A 21,193-nucleotide genomic window follows, 5' to 3' on the forward strand; every position below is an offset into this window, starting at 1 on the left:
ATGAACACGCGGGATATGTCCTAAAAGGAAACATTCTTAACAAGGTTTTTTTTTTGTTTAGTTGTTTCTATAGAGTGGTCTAAAGAAAGAAACTCAATAAGTGGCCTTCATAACATTCGCTCTTCTCTGCAGTACATGTCGACCAAAAATGACATTAACGCACATTTTTCATGTGTAGTGACTTACTATATGCCAAATGGCATGACAATAATGGAGTCGGATCCAATTGTCTTCGATATCTATTGTAAGTATTATACTTTTTCTTTTGATTTTGTGTGTGTAATTTATTTGCATGTATTTGTTGGAGTTTTCAGAATAAATTAGACAAATACTAGATGTTCGGTAAGCAACGTACCGAAAACTTTACAACAAATGTGTACCAGAATGTGACGGAAAGAGATCATTGCTTTTAGGGAAAATAACTAATTGAGGAGCACACACTATGGCTCCATGGGGACTCTTCTCTGCCATGTGTTTGACCTACTGATAATAATGTTTTAGGTGTACAAATATTTTGACAGATGTTCGGAGAAAGAAGAATGTGTCTTGTAGAATGTCAGTGCCCAATCCTTTATGTTCTGAAGGGAAATAAGATGGAGGCTTACTCCTTTGGCTCTCCATTGAAAATATAGGCATGCTCAACTGAACCAAGTGTGCATGTACATGGGGAGGATGGGGGAAATAGCGGTCAGTAATGAACATGGAGACGAAAGGGGACAAATGGCTGATAGCCAAACGACTGACAAAGTGTGCATGTGCATGGGGTGGAAGGGAGAAATAACTGTCAACCTAGCGACTGACCAAGTGTGCATGTACATGGGGAGGAAGGAAGACATAGCTGTCTGCCAAAGGACTGGCCAAGTGTGCATGTACATGGGAAGGGAGAAATAATTGAAATTGTCTGGGCACTTGTTTGAATATTATTTCTTTTTATTTATTATGCATTGCTTACATAGCACCATTAATTCCCCAGCGCTTTACAGTCATCAGCACCTCTCTTCCCACTGAAACTTGCAATCTAGATTCCCTATCAGTATGTCTTTGCAGTGTGGGAAGAAGCTGGAGTACCCGGAGGAAACCCACACAAACACGGGGAGAACATACAAACTCCTTGCAGATGTTATCCTTGGTGGGATTTGAACCCAGGACACCAGCGCTGCAAGGCTGCAGTGCTAACCACTGAGCCACCATGCTGCGAATTAGCAGTAATACGGTGCTAGCTTGTTGTTCCATTTTTGGGGGCAGAGGTGGTGAATTTTCATGTGCTCATCACTGTGTGACGTGACTGATTGTTTCTCTGTTCGGTTTATATTATCTGTACCTTTTCTTGTGCAATAACTAACAACTTTTTATGTAAATTGAATTTTTAGCGATTTGTGGCCATATTCCATCAAGTTAATGAAGCATATTTGAGGGAAAAAACTTTTTTCCCATTTTCTATCACACGTAGAAGCAGCGCCCATTGCGAGATTATCCGTTTCAGTGGTCAGAAGACAGCTCTTTATATGAATTAAATAAAGGTCAAACATAATTCATACAGTATTGATATTTTATTGATTAATGCAGGCACGGGTGAAGGTCACTTGCAGTTTTAATACGGTGTGAATTCATGTTTCCAGATGAAATAGAAAAGCTGGAAGTATAAACGAGCAAAGCAAGTGCAGAATGGGCCATTGGCTCTTCTGTTTTCATTGGAACGCCATACACCAGTGGAGCAACTTTAGAGAGGACTGCCTAAATGATCCTCATAACTAGTTTACTTGCTTTTAGGGTATGTGCACAAACCTGCCATTTAGATGACAGCACAACGGCTGAGATTTACGACATAACAATGACAACAGAAATTTTCCTAAGGTGTCTTTCCCCTCTGCTGAGAAGTGCAGAGATAGGGCGGCTTTCTAGATAAAGTCACGCAAAGAATGAGAAAGTCACTTCTTTTAGCCACTTCAGGGTTTCTGAACCATGAAGCCATTAAAAGAATTAACATAACAGCGATCATATGCACATACAGTGGCATGTAAAAGTTTGGGCACCCCTGGTCAAAATTAATTATTGTGAACAGTTAAGCAAGTTGAAGATGATATGATCTCTAAAAGGCCTAAAGTTAAAGATGACACAATGCCTTTGTATATTAGGCAAAATATATTTTCATCTTTAACATTTTAAAAATTGCAAAAAGGAAAATGGACATGTGCAAAAGTTTTAGCACCCTACACGGTTAGTACCTAAATAATGAATGCCCAAAGAGTGACCACTTAGTTATAAATAGGGAGACTTCCAAAAATTGTATGGAATCAAAAAAGAGTGAAGTATAAAAACCCGACTAAAATTGAGACTTTTACTAATATAAATATAAAGATAAAATTGATAACAAAATATTACATACCGGTATATAAAGTTCAGAAAGGGTTATGGGAACACATGGCAGAGTGACAGCTGGACAGAATGATTTTATAAGGAAACCATAATTATGGCAGGTAAGACAAATTTACACAATCAAAATAGTTTTAAAAAATGAATTAAATGTCCCTTGTAAGCAGGTAAAAAAGGAGGTAAAGTGCTATTGCACATGTGCAAAAATAATTTAAAAAAAAATAACGGTATTACAGCAGGAATAAAGTGGCACGTGTATTTAGCTTTAAGTCCATCTAGTTCAACCCATAGCCTAACCTAACATGCCCTAACATGTTGATCCAGAGGAAGGCAAAAAAAAACATGTGGCAAAGAGTAACTCCACCATGGGGAAACAAATTCCTTCCCAACTCCACATACGGCAATCAGACTAGTTCCCTGGATCAACGCCCTATCAAGGAATCTAGTATATATACCCTGTAACATTATACTATATTGCTATGATAATGATAAAGTGCTATAATGCAAAATTCATACCTAAAATAGTGTTAATGCAAAGGTAGCAGGTAGTATGCACCTGAATAGATGTGAAGGCATTCGTAACACTGCAATTGTAATGCAGTATATGTGTAGGAAAGGCTAAATGGTTAGCCTGGAAAGACTGAAAAGGAAATGCACATGGGGACAGAGTTAGGAGTGTCAGCGTGTAAATGCTGTACCTGGGATGATACACTGCTCAGACTGGAAAGACCCCAATGCGCGTTTTGCAGTCGCTTCTTCCTTGGGGGGGTAGGTGAGATACGATGCACTGCTCAGACAGGAAAGACCCCGAGGCGTGTTTTGCAATCACTTAATCACTTCTTCCTTGGGGGTAGGTGAGATAGGTAGAGCTCTATTTTAACCTCATCGGTCGACAGGACTTGTTTCCAAAATGCATAAGGCTTGTTTAGATGTTTTTTTGCATACTTCTGATGCTGAATTTTATGGTGTGTACGCAGGAGAGGTTTTCTTCTGATGACTCTTTGATGAAGGCTATATTTGGGCAGGTGTCTCTGAACTGTACAACAGTGTGCCACAACTTCAGAGTCTGCTAAATGTCTTTCTGAATGTCTCTTGCAGTCAAGCGAGAGTTCTGATTTGCCTCTCTATCAATCCTATGAGTAGCTCTCACTGAAAATTTGCTTGGTCATCCAGACTTTATCTGGACCTCTAATATTCCTGTTAACTACCATTTCTTAATTACATTTCGAACTGAGGATAGGGCAAAAAGAAAAAAACGCTTTGCTATCTTCCTGTAGCCTTCTTCTGCTTTGTGCTGCTGATGAAATCAGCTGACATGTGTCAGTAAACATGCTGGCTCATGCCAGAGACCGCATGGAGTGCAGGGACATGACCTCCGTTTATATATGTAATAGGTTGTGAAGGGGTTAAAACTTTAGGCCTTTTAGTGATCATTTCATCTTAAACTTGATTAACTGTTCACAATAAAGGTAAATTTTGACCAGGGGTGCCCAAACCTTTACATGCCACTGTATGACATTGTTGTGCACCATGTTTGTTTTATGGGGCGCATGTGTGGTGCTTTTTCAGGCGAATCGCAAGTAGAATCTGCCTGAAAAAGATGATGTGTGCAAATATATCGGTACTTATGGAAGAAAAATGAACGGTATGTACAGAACACGTACTTGGTTTACATGTACTGTACTTTGCAACACCAGCACAGGCAGCATAAGAATGCTTTACTTGTTTGCAACTGTTTGGCCATGAGCATAAAGAAAATACCAGTAAGTCCTCTGAAGTGTTCATTATTATTATTATTATTATTTATTATTATAGCGCCATTTATACCATGGCCCTTTACATGTGAGGAGGGGTATACATAATAAAACAAGTACAATAATCTTAAACAATACAAGTCATAACTGGTACAGTTGGAGAGAGGACCCTGCCCGTGAGGCTCACAATCTACAAGGGATGGGTGAGAATACAGTAGGTATCCTCCCAGTGACCAGTACAGTTGACATAATAATTGTTCGCCTTCCCTAGGGCATGTTCAGATGACTGGTTTGTCAAGCTCACAAATCTGATGCTAATAGAAAATTCAAGGCTGACTCTCGTTGGGCTGGAATTAGCAGGTGGCGCTTGTATGGATCTGCTGGTGGATCCGATGCCTTTCATTTGGTTATTCCACATGTGGCTGCCCGCTATGGTTTCAGTGTGAAATTTTTCTCAGGAATTGAATATTAACTTTAAAATCAGCGCAACGAAAAATCTCTTCTCAATTCACTGTGTGATTGATTGGAACTTTCTATAGTAAATAGCAGCAAGTGGATGGCATGTGGTTTTCAGTCTGATGTTTGTGAGATTTTATTTTATTTCTAAAAATACTACTTTATACCAGCAACACTGGTCTAAAACGAGCAAAGAATGCTTTCTAGCGGCAGTCCGGGAGCCATGTTATTATTTTTGTGTGTAAACAATAGATTAGCTCAGTCTAGTAATGTAGCACAGTAAAAAAGTCCTTTACACAAAAACCCCTACTGTGAAATTGTTGTTAATGGTCCTTTTCCGAGAAAAACAGTAATGGCTTTTGCCTTACTTACAAGATCGTTGTGTTGAGTTACTTATTTTTGTGTTGCCGAATTTCTTTCTTCTGCTTTGATTAGGAATGATTTTGTATTTAGAAAGTGCCTATTAGCTCTAGTCCATGTGAAAAGGATGCATTAAAGCAATTTCATTTCCCGGCTTTCTGTGAAAACAATGTGTAATTATTCTGTTATTTAAATTGTATATTTTGCACAACATAATGGTGTACTGTTTTTTTTTCTAGACCCTACAGAGAAGGTGACAATTCATGTACAGTCCCCCAAAAAAACCATAAAAGAAGGCGATAACATTACATTGAAGTGCATAGGAAACGGCAATCCACCGCCGCAAGAATTTCTGTTTTACCTTCCAGTAAGTTTCTAGATCTCTTGAATACACCAACGTTTGCGCATGAAATATGATGTGATTTCCATACCCAGTTATGCAGTTGTGAAAAAGCATTCTGTCTTTAAAGGGAATATGTCATCAGGATTTTATATACTACATATATTTTCTGTTAAATTTTACAGGGCTTCATGAGATAGGGGTGTGTGTGTATAAAATTATTACAGTTAGACATTGTTTGTTATACACATGTTTATTTCCTTTGTGTGTATTGGAACAATTTCCAGGTTACCAATACTTTTGACCATGCCTATGTGTGTGTGTGTATACACTCACCGGCCACTTTATTAGGTACACCTGTCCAACTTCTTGTTAACACTTAATTTCTAATCAGCCAATCACATGGCGGCAACTCAGTGCATTTAGGCATGTAGACATGGTCAAGACAATCTCCTGCAGTTCAAACCGAGCATCAGTATGGGGAAGAAAGGTGATTTGAGTGCCTTTGAACGTGGCATGGTTGTTGGTGCCAGAAGGGCTGGTCTGAGTATTTCAGAAACTGCTGATCTACTGGGATTTTCACGCACAACCATCTCTAGGGTTTACAGAGAATGGTCCGAAAAAGAAAAAAAATCCAGTGAGCGGCAGTTCTGTGGGCGGAAATGCCTTGTTGATGCCAGAGGTCAGAGGAGAATGGGCAGACTGGTTCGAGCTGATAGAAAGGCAACAGTGACTCAAATCGCCACCCGTTACAACCAAGGTAGGCCTAAGAGCATCTCTGAACGCACAGTGCGTCGAACTTTGAGGCAGATGGGCTACAGCAGCAGAAGACCACACCGGGTACCACTCCTTTCAGCTAAGAACAGGAAACTGAGGCTACAATTTGCACAAGCTCATCGAAATTGGACAGTAGAAGATTGGAAAAACGTTGCTTGGTCTGATGAGTCTCGATTTCTGCTGCGACATTCGGATGGTAGGGTCAGAATTTGGCGTAAACAACATGAAAGCATGGATCCATCCTGCCTTGTATGGAGCATCTTTGGGATGTGCAGCCGACAAATCTGCGGCAACTGTGTGATGCCATCATGTCAATATGGACCAAAATCTCTGAGGAATGCTTCCAGCACCTTGTTGAATCTATGCCACGAAGAATTGAGGCAGTTCGGAAGGCAAAAGGGGGTCCAACCCATTACTAGCATGGTGTACCTAATAAAGTGGCCGGTGAGTGTAGATATATAGAGAGACCAGGTCCTGTAGATCAGCTACTTTTTCAAGTTCAAAAGTCAATATCTAAAGAATAAAATAGATAAGTAAAAGATATCTTCATCAACTATTTTCAATAAAGATCATCAATGTGGTAAAAACTAGCCCTCTCACAGCTCCCTCAATAGAAAAATTAAAAAGTTAAAGGTTATAGAAAATCGTGACAAAACTTAAATATTTTTCTACAAAGTTCTATATTAGCAATGTGATTTTTCAGGTCAGCACAACTGCTGTGCCATAGGATTTTATATATACAGTATATGTTTTATATACTATATGTTTGGGGTTTTTTTAGAAGGGAAGAGATCACCTTGATTAACTGTTCTATATATAATAATCCTATGTCGCTGTAGTTGTGCCGACCTGAAGAATCACATTGTCAGGTCATTTTTATTCCGCGATAAATGCTGTAAAAACACAGATGGCGTTGCATTGTTTTTCTGTGCATGTACTGAGGGCATTCCCTGCAGACTGGTGCATGTACTCTCCGCAGCGCATTACACCACAAGGCAAAGGAATAAGATTTGCCACGTGTCTTTCCAATATAGCAGACTCTTTCCACGCTGAACGTGCTCATTCTGTTGTAGAAATGCTGCGGACTCTCCACTGCGATACTCACCACATTCAATGGAATGGAGGCCAAATCCACATAAACCTGCAGCAAAATCTGCTGTAAATTAGCGGAGAGAGCCATTGTTTTCACTTTCTGCCATGTTTGGCCTTACATTGATATTGACTTGCGATCCATGGATGTTACCTAAGATAACTGTATCCTCAGGACCCACCTTAGCCGGAGGATTCCTTATTTGTCTTAAGCATTTTCCTTTTTGTTTTATCTGATTGGATGCTGTATACAGCACTCTTTCATATAGCTATTATTATAACCTTATTTTTTTATTTTCTCATTTTTTTACTCTTATTTTTTTTCTTTATACACAATATTTCCACACTTAACTTGAATAGGCAATTTGTGTTCACAGATTTTCAATGACTTACCTCCCTCTTCCATCAGTCTGAGTACCTTGTCTTGCACATCTGTTTTCTGTATAGGGTCAAGAAGAAGGTATTCGTAGTTCAAGTGCCTACCTTATAACTGACATAAAGAGGAACGCCACAGGGGATTACAAATGCTCCTTATTGAATAAAGTCATGATCGCCTCCACAATGGTTACTGTGCATTGTAAGTAAACGCCATTCCTTTTCTGCCATGTGAACATCCAGCCCGGTTATTCTGAAAATTGTGAAGAAGTGTATAATATTTGTGATTTTTCCGGAGAATGTGCTTGTTTTTGTGATATGTAGATAATATTGGAATTGAGGTCATTGCACAGTGGCAAACATTATGGAGTTTTCCTTCTTAGAATAATAATACATTTCATTTAAATGGAATGAATGTTGATATGTTTACAACAGAGCTCGGCTTATGGAGCTTGTATTTATATTGCCTACTTTTTGCTGCATATAAATATTTAGCACCTTTTTATTTATAGCTATTTTGTTTTTTTTTCTATATTTTGGGATAGATTTTTTTTTGTCTCCTTTTATGAATCACTTACACTCAGTGTAACCTTACCCCCCCCAAAAAAATGAATACATGGAAATGCCGCCATTGTTCTCTTTAACAAGAAACAAAAGTCCCCAAGCTAAGTCTGTCATGTCAGTGTATATGTCATTCTACGTCCCTGCCAGTATGGAACACAGAACAGAATGTTCGTACTTTGCAGAACGCTGCAATTTTTGCTTCACCTGAAAAAACAGGTTTCAAACAAAACTGATTTAACCGCAATTTTCATTAGGTAGGAGTCCTAATACAGACGTGGTCTATCTCTGATAACACAGGTTAACATCTTAGTGTCCGGGCCAGTTTTTTAAAAATCTGACCAATGTCACTTTATGTAGCAACAAGATGGTGGCCCGATTCTAACGCATCGGCGATTCTAGAATATGTATGTATGTACGTCGCGCTTAGCACAGCCACGTAGTATATAACACAGCCCACGTAGTATATAACACAGCCATGTAGTATATAACACAGGCCACGCCGTATATAACACAGCCCACGCAGTATATAACACAGGCCACATAGTATAAAACACAGCCCACACAGTATAAAACACAGCCCACGCCGTATATAACACAGGCCACGCCGTATATAACACAGCCCACGTAGTATATAACACAGCCACGTAGTATATAGCACAGTCATTTAGTATATAGCAGCCACATAGTATATAGCAGCCACATAGTATATAGCACAGCTCACGTAACACAGACAGCCACGTAGTATATAGCACAGCCATATAGTATATAGCACAGCCACATAGTATAAAACACAGCCCACACAGTATAAAACACAGCCCACACAGTATAAAACACAGCCCACGCAGTATATAACACAGGCCACGCCGTATATAACTAAATATCACGTTTATATTGAATTACAGGGTTTTCAAACCGAAAAAATCATGTAATTTAACCCAAAACAATCTTTATTATTAAAAGGAAAGGCAAACAATGCCACCGCTAAGTGACCAAACCAAAACAAAAACGTGTTCCACCCAGTTAAAATCTATGGGATATGACTAGCAATCCCTGAACAAGCTCCTAGATGATACCTGCCTGCCAGCGGAGGTTGACACCCTAGGGGGGAGAGTATTGGCGCTCCCGCTCCAACGATGACTGACCCCAGGGGCCCTAGTACACCCTACAACCACTGGTGAGCCCCACTACCCATGGGCTAAAGGACCACTGAGTCTATACAAACAGATGCTGTCCTAGGGAGAGCTAGCACCCACAGAAATATAAAATATAAAAACAATCTGAGCACAACAGGACCAGACCGGTGTATTAAATGGAAGATCTCAGCAGATATTGGTAACTATCTATGGTGGCTGGTTGATACACATACACCCCTACCATTCAAAATTCAGGATTACCTGTAATTATCAGACCGATACTCTAGTATATGAATAACATGTGTATGTATCTACACAGTCCGGATACCCCATGTATCATGGTTGATGGGACCGAAGAGAAAACCATAAAAGGCCTCCAAATCCGACTTGATATCAATACACACAGTATTGGTGTTTAACAGCCACCATGCCCATAAAAACCATTGATACTCATCTGCATACTGCCAGACTTCCTACACCGTCTGTCCTTCAAAGTTAGCGCCTCAACGCGTTTCGCCTGCCTAGGCTCATCAGGAGGCTCGATATATTGATGTCCTTGTGTCCCTTGTGTCACGCCGTATATAACACAGCCCATGCAGTATATAACACAGGCCATGCAGTATATAACACAGGCCACGCAGTATATAACACAGGCCACGCAGTATATAACACAGGCCACGCAGTATATAACACAGGCCACGCAGTATATAACACAGCCACGTAGTATATAACACAGCCACGTAGTATATAGCACAGCCCACGTAACACAGACAGCCACGTAGTATATAGCACAGCCATGTAGTATATAGCAGCCACGTATATAGCATAGCCCACGTAATATATAGCACAGCCCACGCAGTATATAACACAGGCCACGTAGTATATAACACTGCCCACATAACACAGACAGCCACGTAGTATATAGCAGCCACGAAGTATATAGCAGCCACGTAGTATATAACACAGCCCACGTAATATATAACACAGCCCACGTAGTATTTAACACAGGCCATGTAGTATTTAACACAGCCCACGTAGTATATAACACAGCCCACGTAGTATATAGCACAGCCCATGTAATATATAGCACAGCCCACGCAGTATATAACACAGGCCACGTAGTATATAGCACAGCCTACGTAGTATAAAACACAGCCCACGCAGTATAAAACACAGGCCACGCAGTATATAACACAGGCCACGCAGTATATAACACAGGCCACGCAGTATATAACACAGGCCACGCAGTATATAACACAGGCCACGCAGTATATAACACAGGCCACGCAGTATATAACACAGGCCACGCAGTATATAACACAGGCCACGCAGTATATAACACAGGCCACGCAGTATATCACACAGGCCACGCAGTATATAACACAGGCCACGCAGTATATAACACAGGCCACGCAGTATATAACACAGGCCACGCAGTATATAACACAGGCCACGCAGTATATAACACAGGCCACGCAGTATATAACACAGGCCACGCAGTATATAACACAGGCCACGCAGTATATAACACAGGCCACGCAGTATATAACACAGGCCACGCAGTATATAACACAGGCCACGCAGTATATAACACAGGCCACGCAGTATATAACACAGGCCACGCAGTATATAACACAGCCCACGCAGTATATAACACAGCCCACGCAGTATATAACACAGCCCACGCAGTATATAACACTGCCCATGCAGCATATAACACAGCCCACGTAGTATATAGCAGTTTGGGCACCATATCCCTGAAGCTGTGCTGATGCGCGCGATGTTGCCACCAGCTTCCGTTCCCAGTGATGCATTGTGAAATTACCCAGATGACTTAGCGGTCTCGTAAGACTGCTAAGTCATCTGGGTAATTTCGCAAAGCATCTCTGGGAACGGAAGCTGCCGGCCGCATCGCGAGGAGCGGGAAAGCTGTGGAGGCGACGGAAGGTGACAATAGCATGATTTTTTATTTTTTTTTTATTATTTTTAACATTATATCTTTTTACTATTGATGCTGCATAGCCAACATCAATAGTAAAAAGTTGGTCCGGGATGGGGCGACACACTGGCGCTGACTGGAGGGGAGTAGGGAGAGGGCACTGACTGGAGGAGAGTAGGTAGGGGCCAATTCGCGGCCGGACTAAGCCTGTCGCTGATTGGTCGCGACGTGGGATTTCCGTTACTGAAGTTGCAGACAGACAGACAAACAGACGGAAGTACCCCTTAGCCAGTTATATATATATATATATATAGATAACTCTGGAACGCTTGAACATATCCCAGTGATTTTGAGATTGTTTTTTTTTTTCGTGACGCATTATACTTTATGATAATGGTAGAGTTAGGTTGATATGTTTTGCGTTTATTTACACAAATATCAAAAATGTGGCAAAAATGTTAAATCATTAGCAATTTTCAATCTTTGAATGATTATCTCTTTAATCCACTTAAAAACATCAATAAATAACATTTCTCTCATGCCTGCTTTACATGAGCATCATTTGTAAACATATGTTATTTTATTTTGTTAGCATTTTAGGAGGTTTAAAAATGTAGCAGCAATTTTTCATTTTTTAAGATGTCAGTAGAGATTCATTCTGCCTTAGGATTGCTGTCATGAATTCTGTTCTAGGGGTCAGATGCTGAGTGCTGTGATAAGAATTTTTAGGCCAGTTTAATTTTGCCCTGTAATAACTCCATACAAATGAATGTTTCTAAATATAGAGAATAATGTTAACACAAAGTGTGTTTTCCTTCCATTCCATAGTTCTGTTCTTGTCTTCTAGACTTAGACTTGTCTTTGACACCTACTGGAGATATAACCAAGCAGATTGGAGACAGTCTGTCCGTGTCTTGCATTCCTTCTGCCAGCAAAAATGTTTCAGTTACATGGATGAAAGTGAGTTTTATTCCCTTTTATGGCTTCACAAACATCTGTTACACATGCAAATCTAGAATCGAAAGTCCGTAAATTGTGTGAGTGGCGTGTGATGGAAATGAAGAATAGGTTGTGCAAGCAGAAACTGACAAATGTACATTATAGTGTTTAATATTTCTTATCATAAACTCCATGTAACGTTCTGTTTATTGTATATATTAGCTCTATGAAGGTTAATATGTCAGTTCATCGGCTGATGTTTCTATATTGCATGCTAGATTTTTCCTTCATGTGTGGGTGGAACTCAGCAATATTGTTCATTTAGTTGAAAAGTAAAGAGCCTGAATGTTTTCTTTAAAAGATGAAACAATATATAATTTTTATCACAATTTACTCATTGAAAGAGACGGAATAGCACGTATATAATGATGATGTTTGTTTTATTTCTTTTTCCAGAACCAAAAAATCCTTTCCCAACCTACGTTTACAAATCTGCAGTATCGAGATTCGGGCACTTATGAGTGTGAGACCAGCTTATTGGAAGTGGACGGTCTAAGGAGAAAGAAAACATTAAGACTAACTGTAGAAGGTTGGTTAGACTTACATATACATGATAATGATAATACATGCCTGAAAAAAATTATTTAGAGGATTTAAATTTATAGAAATCATCTTCCTCCAGGTGATGTAGGACAATCTCTCCCCAATAATCAAACAATAATAAAGTGGAAAGCCTGCAGCAACCAGAGGATGTTTGAGAATGTCCTCTGGTCTGATGCCCCTTGTATTCCTGCATTCTCTTGTTTATGGAAATTAATTTTTAACATCCAATTCTGATTTTTTAATGACTTTGCCTCAGCCTATTTTTGTTTTTGAGGCTTCGACACCTCCTTATAACTTTTTTTTTGTTTTTCCATCTTGGGCTTTTTTTTGTGTGACATGTTGTAATGTTGAGTCTCACTATTCATTTTAGCATAAACTGTACTGGGAAACAATTCCAAGTGCAGTATGTTAGGTGTCGAGTTCCCGCCGCTGCACAGGGGGAATCTCAGCTGCGGTCTCCCATTCTTCTCCAGCCGCAGTGGAGCCTGCTCAGCAGAGACTTCGGTCCCAGCGTTTGGCTCAGGCAGATACTGTGCGCTTGGTTACTGCGGTCCTTCCAGGCTTAGCCATTGTAACCAGTACTGATCAGCGGCGAGCAGGCATCCCTGGGACTAAGTCCTGCTTTTCTTCTTCTGAGCATGCCCAAGGGACGACCTCTCATTGGAGGTTGCTGGTCACATGCTCAGGTCCTGTAGCAGCTCCTATTGGACCACTAGGAAGGTCCTGGAGAGCTTCCGCTATAAAAGGTTCGCATGGCCACACGGCCATGCGCTAGTATAAACTTATTATTGTGTGTGTGTGGATGTATGCCTGTTGATGGATGAAAGCTCCGAATCATTCCCATCCCTAGTGTTGTTGACTGTTCGTGAATGGTGGAAGCTATCTAGCACCTGACAGTGCTATCCTGCTCAGCTAGCACACGATACAGCGTCTGATAGCAGTGACCACCAGTGCGCCGCCGTGCGCTAATAAAGCGCTTTCCTGGCCCAAGTCTGGGTGGTTAGTGGCGTCCGCCAGAGCGGCACTGAACGCACCCTTGTGCAGTAAATTATTAGTTCTGTTAATCTCTCACATCCCAGTAGTGGTGTCGAGCGCAGGAGGTCTAGAGAAACTCTTTCCCTGAGTCTTGGGACAGAGTTCTGTGACTCCTTGCTTGCGCTCTTTGTGCGGTACCTCGGCCCTGTGACGCAACAGGGTTCGCTTCCTTCATACCGGGTGAAGCTAACCCGTGTGTGTATCCGCATTATACCGCCATATAGTCCGTCATTACTCAGCAGCAGGTTCCATCTCTGCACGGTGGACCCCGGGTTGCGAACGCACCTTGTACCATCCTTATAATTATTTGGTGCGTTCAACTATCCCTAACACAGTGAAATGGTTACAATACACAATTGTGCCGTTGTTTTTATGTTTTGTCTTTACAGTGTTCTATGTGTGGTAAAAGTGACCTCAAAACATGATTCTCCAGATCAAGACAATTAGTGATAGCAAACGTGTTGTTTTTCTTTTTTCTATAAGTGGTGAAAAAAATGAAGAAATTTGTAAAACAAACCAAAAATAAAAAAGTTGGTGGCGAACTGACATTGTTGTTACTGACGCCATTTTGGGGTACTTATGATATCTTGACTGCTCTCTGTTGCATTTTTTGGGTGAAGTACAGCAACACAAATACTGTAATTCCGCCACTATTTATTTATTTTTTTCACTTAGCATTTAACCCCTTCACGACATATGAGATAAAAGTACAGTTATGCTGAAAAGTTTACATACCCCGGCAGAATTTTTGCTTTTCTGGCTTTTTTTCAGAGAATATGGATGATAACACCAAAACTTTTTCTCCACTCATGGTTAGTAGTTGGGTGAAGCCATTTATTGTCAACCTCTACTGTAGTTTCTCTTTTTAGATCATAAATGAGCCATTTTTATTGCTTTCCACAGGTTGTACAGCACCAAAACAAACTCATCAGCATAAAGAACAGACCCTGGCTACTCATACACGGCTGAGCTAGCCCCCGTTCAGTCAATAAAACAGCTGTCATCCATAGCAGCCACTATTACTTGACTCCTCTCAGAGAGGAATTCAGTCCTTTCTCTCTTTTCAGCTCCAAGACATATCCAGTCTGGTCAGCTTCCCTGAGCACCTAGCCTGTGTATATACAGAGCTAGCCATGTGTACTAATCAAAGCCTGGATTTAACCCTAGCCTGCCTGACATTGCTACTATATTTATTACACATTGGGAAAGATATAAAGTTGTTTTGCAAATTTTTTTTTAAAAGGGGACTAAACAAAAAATAAATCTCAAATTGTTAATTGTGTTTTTATTTGCCGTCTGTAGGAAAGCCACGAATCAAGCTATCTAAAAAAACAAATGCTGATGGAAAGTCAAAAACAATTCTCTATGAAGTAGACGGCTTTCCAAAGCCTGAAGTGCAGTGCGTCAGTCTCGGTAACGGAGTGTACCTAAACAAGGTGGGCTGCAGGTTTATTTACTCTGATGTTTACTGCAGAGACCTGACATACAGTTGATGTTCTTCGCGTACCTTAATGTTAAGAATTGGACTTAATACCTCTCATGTGTTTGCGACGCTGCAAAATATCTGAACTATTCTAAACGTTCGCTATTGTGTATATGCAATGACCCAGAAACTTCAAATTGAGTTTTACATATTTCATCTTCTACAGACTGAAGAAACCACATTAAGTAATGGAAGATATACTGCCAAACTTATCATCTCCCCAGAAGAAAATGTCACTATAATCTGCAGCGCTGAAAACAAACTAGGGAGGGAATCCCATTCTTTAAACATCTCGGCGAGTAAGTACCATGTCACTCAGTCAGGCGCCTGTGTTTTACCCTAATTAAGTGCGGCGGCAGAAAACACATCACTGATTGTGTACAGTCACTCCTTCATCCTTGTCAATATGTAAAGTCCCTCCGCACATCACTACACTCTAGTTGCGTTTTCTCATCATTTCAACCCATGGGTCGGCTATTTTGTGGAAATATGAATGCATGGATGGAAGGATTGGCAAAATAAAAGCAAAATTGGATATGGCTGCTTACATCAGAGTTAAATGGTTGCAGAAAGAAGCCAAAAGGCTTATAAAAAAAGCAAAATGAAAGGAGAAAAAGTAGACGCCTCCTGATCTTCCGTGAGAATTGGGAGTGATCACTGCAGTTCACCTTTGTATTAACCTTGTCATCTTGTACAGAAGAGGAGTCTAAAAATAAGATTTGGTTAGTCGAGTCTCTACGACATCGGTGAAAAAGCGAAACCTTCTTGGTAGTTTTACTTGCACTAAGGGAAGAGTCACTTTACTGCTGGAGATTACAGCACATTATGGTGGTGAAGGTGACTTTCATACATCATCAGAAGAAGGGTTTTTTTAATTTCACTTCTCAATTTTTCATTTCAGTCAGCATCCCAGAGCCAGTTGAGCCTAATAATAAAAGTGGTAAGTAAAGTAGTAGCGTAAGGTGTTTCTCTTCTTCCTGGGGTTTCCACTTTCCTTTCTCTACAGCACATCTTATTTTTTTATATTTCTGCACAGTTAGAGATTAATAAAGGACATTATCTTTCTTTCTGCTGCACTTTAACTCTTAGAACTGTCCTAAAAGATGTCTTTTGTAAGTCAGCAATCTTGTGTTTGGGAAGGTGAGAAGCATAAGTAATGCGGTGGGGTGATTGCAGCTCTTGTGTATATTGTTTTGCATACTAAATACTTGACTACAAGCGGGAAGAAATACAATTAGTATGTATGTGCGGAGAGAGTGACATGAAGCTTGAGAGCAAGTCTCAAAGTCATCCTTGTATCTCATGTTTTCTTAATGGAAAGCTAAATTCACAGTGCTGCTCAGACAGTTGCTCACTTTTATGTGCCACATTTTGTTTGTGTTCACTCACTTTCTATTAGGCACAGCTCCCGAAATGTCTGCTGTTGGGGTTTGTTTTACCATTATTTTTGTTTTTCAAAAATCACTTTAGGTGAAAGTAATGATCACGCAAAACTCATTGTGGGGATTGTTGTTGGCCTTCTGCTTGCTGCGCTGGTAGCCGGATTAGCCTACTGGATATACGTAAAGAGAACAAGGTAGGTCAACAGCTTTCCTTTTAATTACCTAGTCATTCTATGCAATAATTGATTGGTAGAGGGTTCGTGCTGTCAGTAGAAAACTCTATTTCTTATAAGTATATATCTAAAGTCTTAATAATTAGTGGGGTGTAAAGATTTGTAAATGTGTACTGTGGTCTTTTTTAAAGTGAAAATCAACTAATATGAAGTTATTTATTCTGTTCAAATATATGGTCTATTCACTGAAGAACGTGAATGAAAATATTCTTTACATTGGGGTACATCCCACGTACACAGCTGCTGGGCTGTTACAATGTATCTGCATAGACAAGTGATGGGAGATGTAAACAGCTGAGCTACGATGTTTAATTTTACAACTTGAAGTATGTATATATATATATATATGTACAGTGCCTAAAAGTAGTATTCAACCCCCTGCAGATTTAGCAGGTTTAATAAGATGCAAATAAGTTAGAGCCTTCAAACTTCAAACAAGAGCAGGATTTATTAACAGATGCATAAATCTTACAAACCAAAAAGTTTTGTTGCTCAGTTAAATTTTTATAAATTTTAAACATAAAAGTGTGGGTCAATTATTATTCAACCCCTAGGTTTAATATTTTGTGGAATAACCTTTGTTTGCAATTACAGCTAATAATCGTCTTTTATAAGACCTGATCAGGCCGGCACAGGTCTCTGGAGTTATCTTGGCCCACTCCTCCATGCAGATCTTCTCCAAGTTATCTAGGTTCTTTGGGTGTCTCATGTGGACTTTAATCTTGAGCTCCTTCCACAAGTTTTCAATTGGGTTAAGGTCAGGAGATTGACTAGGCCACTGCAACACCTTGATTTTTTGCCTCTTGAACCAGGCCTTGGTTTTCTTGGCTGTGTGCTTTGGGTCGTTGTCTTGTTGGAAGATGAAATGACGACCCATCTTAAGATCCTTGATGGAGGAGCGGAGGTTCTTGGCCAAAATCTCCAGGTAGGCCGTGCTATCCATCTTCCCATGGATGCGGACCAGATGGCCAGGCCCCTTGGCTGAGAAACAGCCCCACAGCATGATGCTGCCACCACCATGCTTGACTGTAGGGATGGTATTCTTGGGGTCGTATGCAGTGCCATCCAGTCTCCAAACGTCACGTGTGTGGTTGGCACCAAAGATCTCGATCTTGGTCTCATCAGACCAGAGAACCTTGAACCAGTCAGTCTTAGAGTCCTCCAAGTAATCATGAGCAAACTGTAGACAAGCCTTGACATGACGCTTTGAAAGTAAAGGTACCTTACGGGCTCGTCTGGAACGGAGACCATTGCGGTGGAGTACGTTACTTATGGTATTGACTGAAACCAATGTCCATGAGATCTTCCCGGAGCTCCTTCCTTGTTGTCCTTGGGTTAGCCTTAACTCTTCGGACAAGCCTGGCCTCGGCACGGGAGGAAACTTTCAAAGGCTGTCCAGGCCGTGGAAGGCTAACAGTAGTTCCATAAGCCTTCCACTTCCGGATGATGCTCCCAACAGTGGAGACAGGTAGGCCCAACTCCTTGGAAAGGGTTTTGTACCCCTTGCCAGCCTTGTGACCCTCCACGATCTTGTCTCTGATGGCCTTGGAATGCTCCTTTGTCTTTCCCATGTTGACCATGTTTGAGTGCTGTTCACAAGTTTGGGGAGGGTCTTAAATAGTCAGAAAAGGCTGGAAAAAGAGATAATTAATCCAAACATGTGAAGCTCATTGTTCTTTGTGCCTGAACTACTTCTTAATACTTTAGGGGAACCAAACAGAATTCTGGTGGGTTGAGGGGTTGAATAATAAATGACCCTCTGAAAAAACTTTTCCCAATTTAAAAAACAAACAAACAAAGAAATAACATTATTTTTTGCTGCAGTGCATTTCACACTTCCAGGCTGATCTACAGTCTAAATGTCACAATGCCAAGTTAATTCCAAATGTGTAAACCTGCTAAATCTATATATATATATATATATATATATATATATATATATATATATATATATATATATATATATATATATATATATATATATATTAATAGCGGTTAAAACTGAATAATAGTGCCTAGCATATAAGTAAGTGTATTTGATATTTGCATACCCTTCCTGCCTGACAACTACAATGTGTACTGAACAGCATGGGATTTCAGCAGCAAGGAGGAGGAACACTGAGGAGCTGTCAGTGAAGCCTGGTGGGACGAGATTGACTTTATCTCATTAATAAAAGTGGATTTGTGATTACACAGCTATTCTGAAATCAATTTGAAAAGTAAATACCACAGCCTTATTAGGAAGTATGGAAATAACAATATGTTAAGTTTGTATTGTGAAATCTAGTGATCCATGTTTGCTTCCTAATTGTAAAAGCCAAATTGATTTTTATCTAGATAAACATATTATGCAATGCTGTTAGCCAATGCTGTTGCTATTTTTTTCTGTATTTTATTATTATTATTATTATTTGTTTATATAGCACCATTAATGGTGCTGTACATGAGGTTACATCAAAATACAAATATCACACTAAACAAACTAACAATGACAGACTGGTACAGAGGGAAGAGGATCCTGCCTTTGCAGGCTTACATTCTTCAGGATTATGGGGAAGGAGACAGTAGGTCGGGGGTTGCAGTAGCTCCGATCGTGTTGAGGTGGCCGTGTGGTCATTAAAGGTTGTAAGCTTTTTGAAGAGATGGGTTTTCAGATTCCGTTTGAAGGATCCAAATGTGGTGGATAACCGGACGTGTTGGGGCAGAGAATTCTGGAGGATGGCGGATATTTGGGAGAAATCTTGGAGGTGATTGAGTGAGGAGCGAATAAGCGTGGAAGAGAGAAGGAGGTCTTGCGAGGACTGGAGATTATGTGAGGGAAGATATTGAGAGGTTAGTTCAGAAATATATGGAGGAGAAAGGTTATGGATGGCTTTGTAGGTCAGTGTTAGTAGTTTAGACTGGATACGCTGGGAAATTGGGAGACAGTGAAAGGATTTGCAAAGAGGGGAAGCAGGAGTGTAGGGAGGAGAGAGATTAATTAGTTGGGCAGCAGAGTTAAGGACGGAATGGAGGAGTGCAAGAGTGTTAGAATGTAGGCCACAGAGGAGGATGTTGCAGTAGTTGAGGCGGGAGATGATTAGGGCATGCACAAGCATTTTGGTAGAGTGTGGGTTGAGGAAAGGACAGATTCTGGAAATATTTTTGAGCTGGAAGCGACAGGAGGTGGCAAGAGCTTGGATGTGCGGTTTGAAGGACAGGGCAGAGTCAAGGGTTACTCCGAGGCAGCGGATTACCGGGACAGGGGAAAGTGTGAATTCATTTATTGTGATAGATCAGGTAGGGAAGGTATGCGAGATGGAGGAAAGATAATTAACTCAGATTTGTCCACATTGAGTTTGAGGAAGCCAGAGGAGAAGGAGGATATGGCTGATAGACACTCTGGGATTCTGGACAGCAGAGAGGTGACGTCTCGGCAAGAGAGGTAGATCTGAGTGTCATCAGCTTAAAGGTGGTACTGGAATCCATGGGACTTTGAGTTTCCCCAGGCCAAGGGTATAGATTGAGAAGAGAAAGGGTCCTGGGACAGAGCCTTGAGGGACACCAACAGAGAGGGGGCGAGATGAAGAGGTAGTATGGGAGAAGGAAATGCCAAATGTGCGGTTGGTAAGATATGAGGGGATCCAGGATAGGGCAAGGTCTTTGACACCAAAGGAAGAGAGTATCTGTAGTAGGAGGCAGTGGTCAACTGTGTCGAAGGCAGAGGACAGGTCTAGAAGGAGGAGTATAGAGAATTGTCTGTTAGCTTTGGCTGTAAGTAAGTCCTTAGAAAGTTTGGTCAGGGCAGTCTCAGTGGAATGGTGGGGACGGAAGCCAGATTATAGCTTGTCGAAGAGCGAGTTAGATGCAGAGTGAGAGGAAAGTTCAGCGTGGACGTGCTGTTCAAGGAGTTTGGAAGCAAACGGGAGCAAAGATATGGGGCCAATTAATGATGACTGGAGTAGCACACACTTGGGCTACATCAGTCTTGCTGATGTACAAGATGCCGAGTACAAGATACGCACGCCACTGAATGAATTTGGGCATATTCTTTGTGGTGTGTTCCTCCATGCTCTGCCACTTCAGGGGCTGGAATAACATTTCTGCCATACGAAATGCCCCAAAATGTGATTTTCAAGGCCTTCACACCACTTTTCTACCATAGATGCTTTGATGACTCAGCCCTTGTCTTATCAACGGCCTTGCACAGCTTTCTACTCCTTTATAACAAATTACATTTCGGGATCCAATGAATTGGCTCTATCACTTGAGGGGCAGAATTCTGCATGTAGACAAGAACATTTGTTCCTGTCCTACAGAGTTCCCCATGTTGATCTCTATCCTTCCCCTTGTGTGTCGTTTCACAGTGCCAGGAACTT

General features: G+C 40.8%; 1 protein-coding gene across 2 annotated transcripts in view; it reads left to right on the plus strand.

Moving 5' to 3' along the window:
• ALCAM (activated leukocyte cell adhesion molecule) overlaps window positions 1–21,193 on the plus strand; it is a 155,281-nt gene that overhangs the window by 102,324 nt on the left and 31,764 nt on the right. The window contains exons 6-14 of one of the 2 annotated variants that reach the window (XM_077296802.1): window positions 62–244; window positions 5,183–5,310; window positions 7,597–7,726; window positions 12,008–12,120; window positions 12,556–12,688; window positions 15,040–15,173; window positions 15,387–15,519; window positions 16,122–16,160; window positions 16,691–16,796. In XM_077296802.1, the coding sequence (XP_077152917.1) occupies window positions 62–244; window positions 5,183–5,310; window positions 7,597–7,726; window positions 12,008–12,120; window positions 12,556–12,688; window positions 15,040–15,173; window positions 15,387–15,519; window positions 16,122–16,160; window positions 16,691–16,796 (1,099 nt within the window). The remainder of the gene's footprint in view (window positions 1–61; window positions 245–5,182; window positions 5,311–7,596; window positions 7,727–12,007; window positions 12,121–12,555; window positions 12,689–15,039; window positions 15,174–15,386; window positions 15,520–16,121; window positions 16,161–16,690; window positions 16,797–21,193) is intronic. The other variant, XM_077296803.1, reaches the window with a different exon arrangement.

This window comes from Ranitomeya variabilis, chromosome 3, assembly GCF_051348905.1.
Source record: "Ranitomeya variabilis isolate aRanVar5 chromosome 3, aRanVar5.hap1, whole genome shotgun sequence".
Lineage (NCBI taxonomy): Eukaryota > Metazoa > Chordata > Amphibia > Anura > Dendrobatidae > Ranitomeya > Ranitomeya variabilis.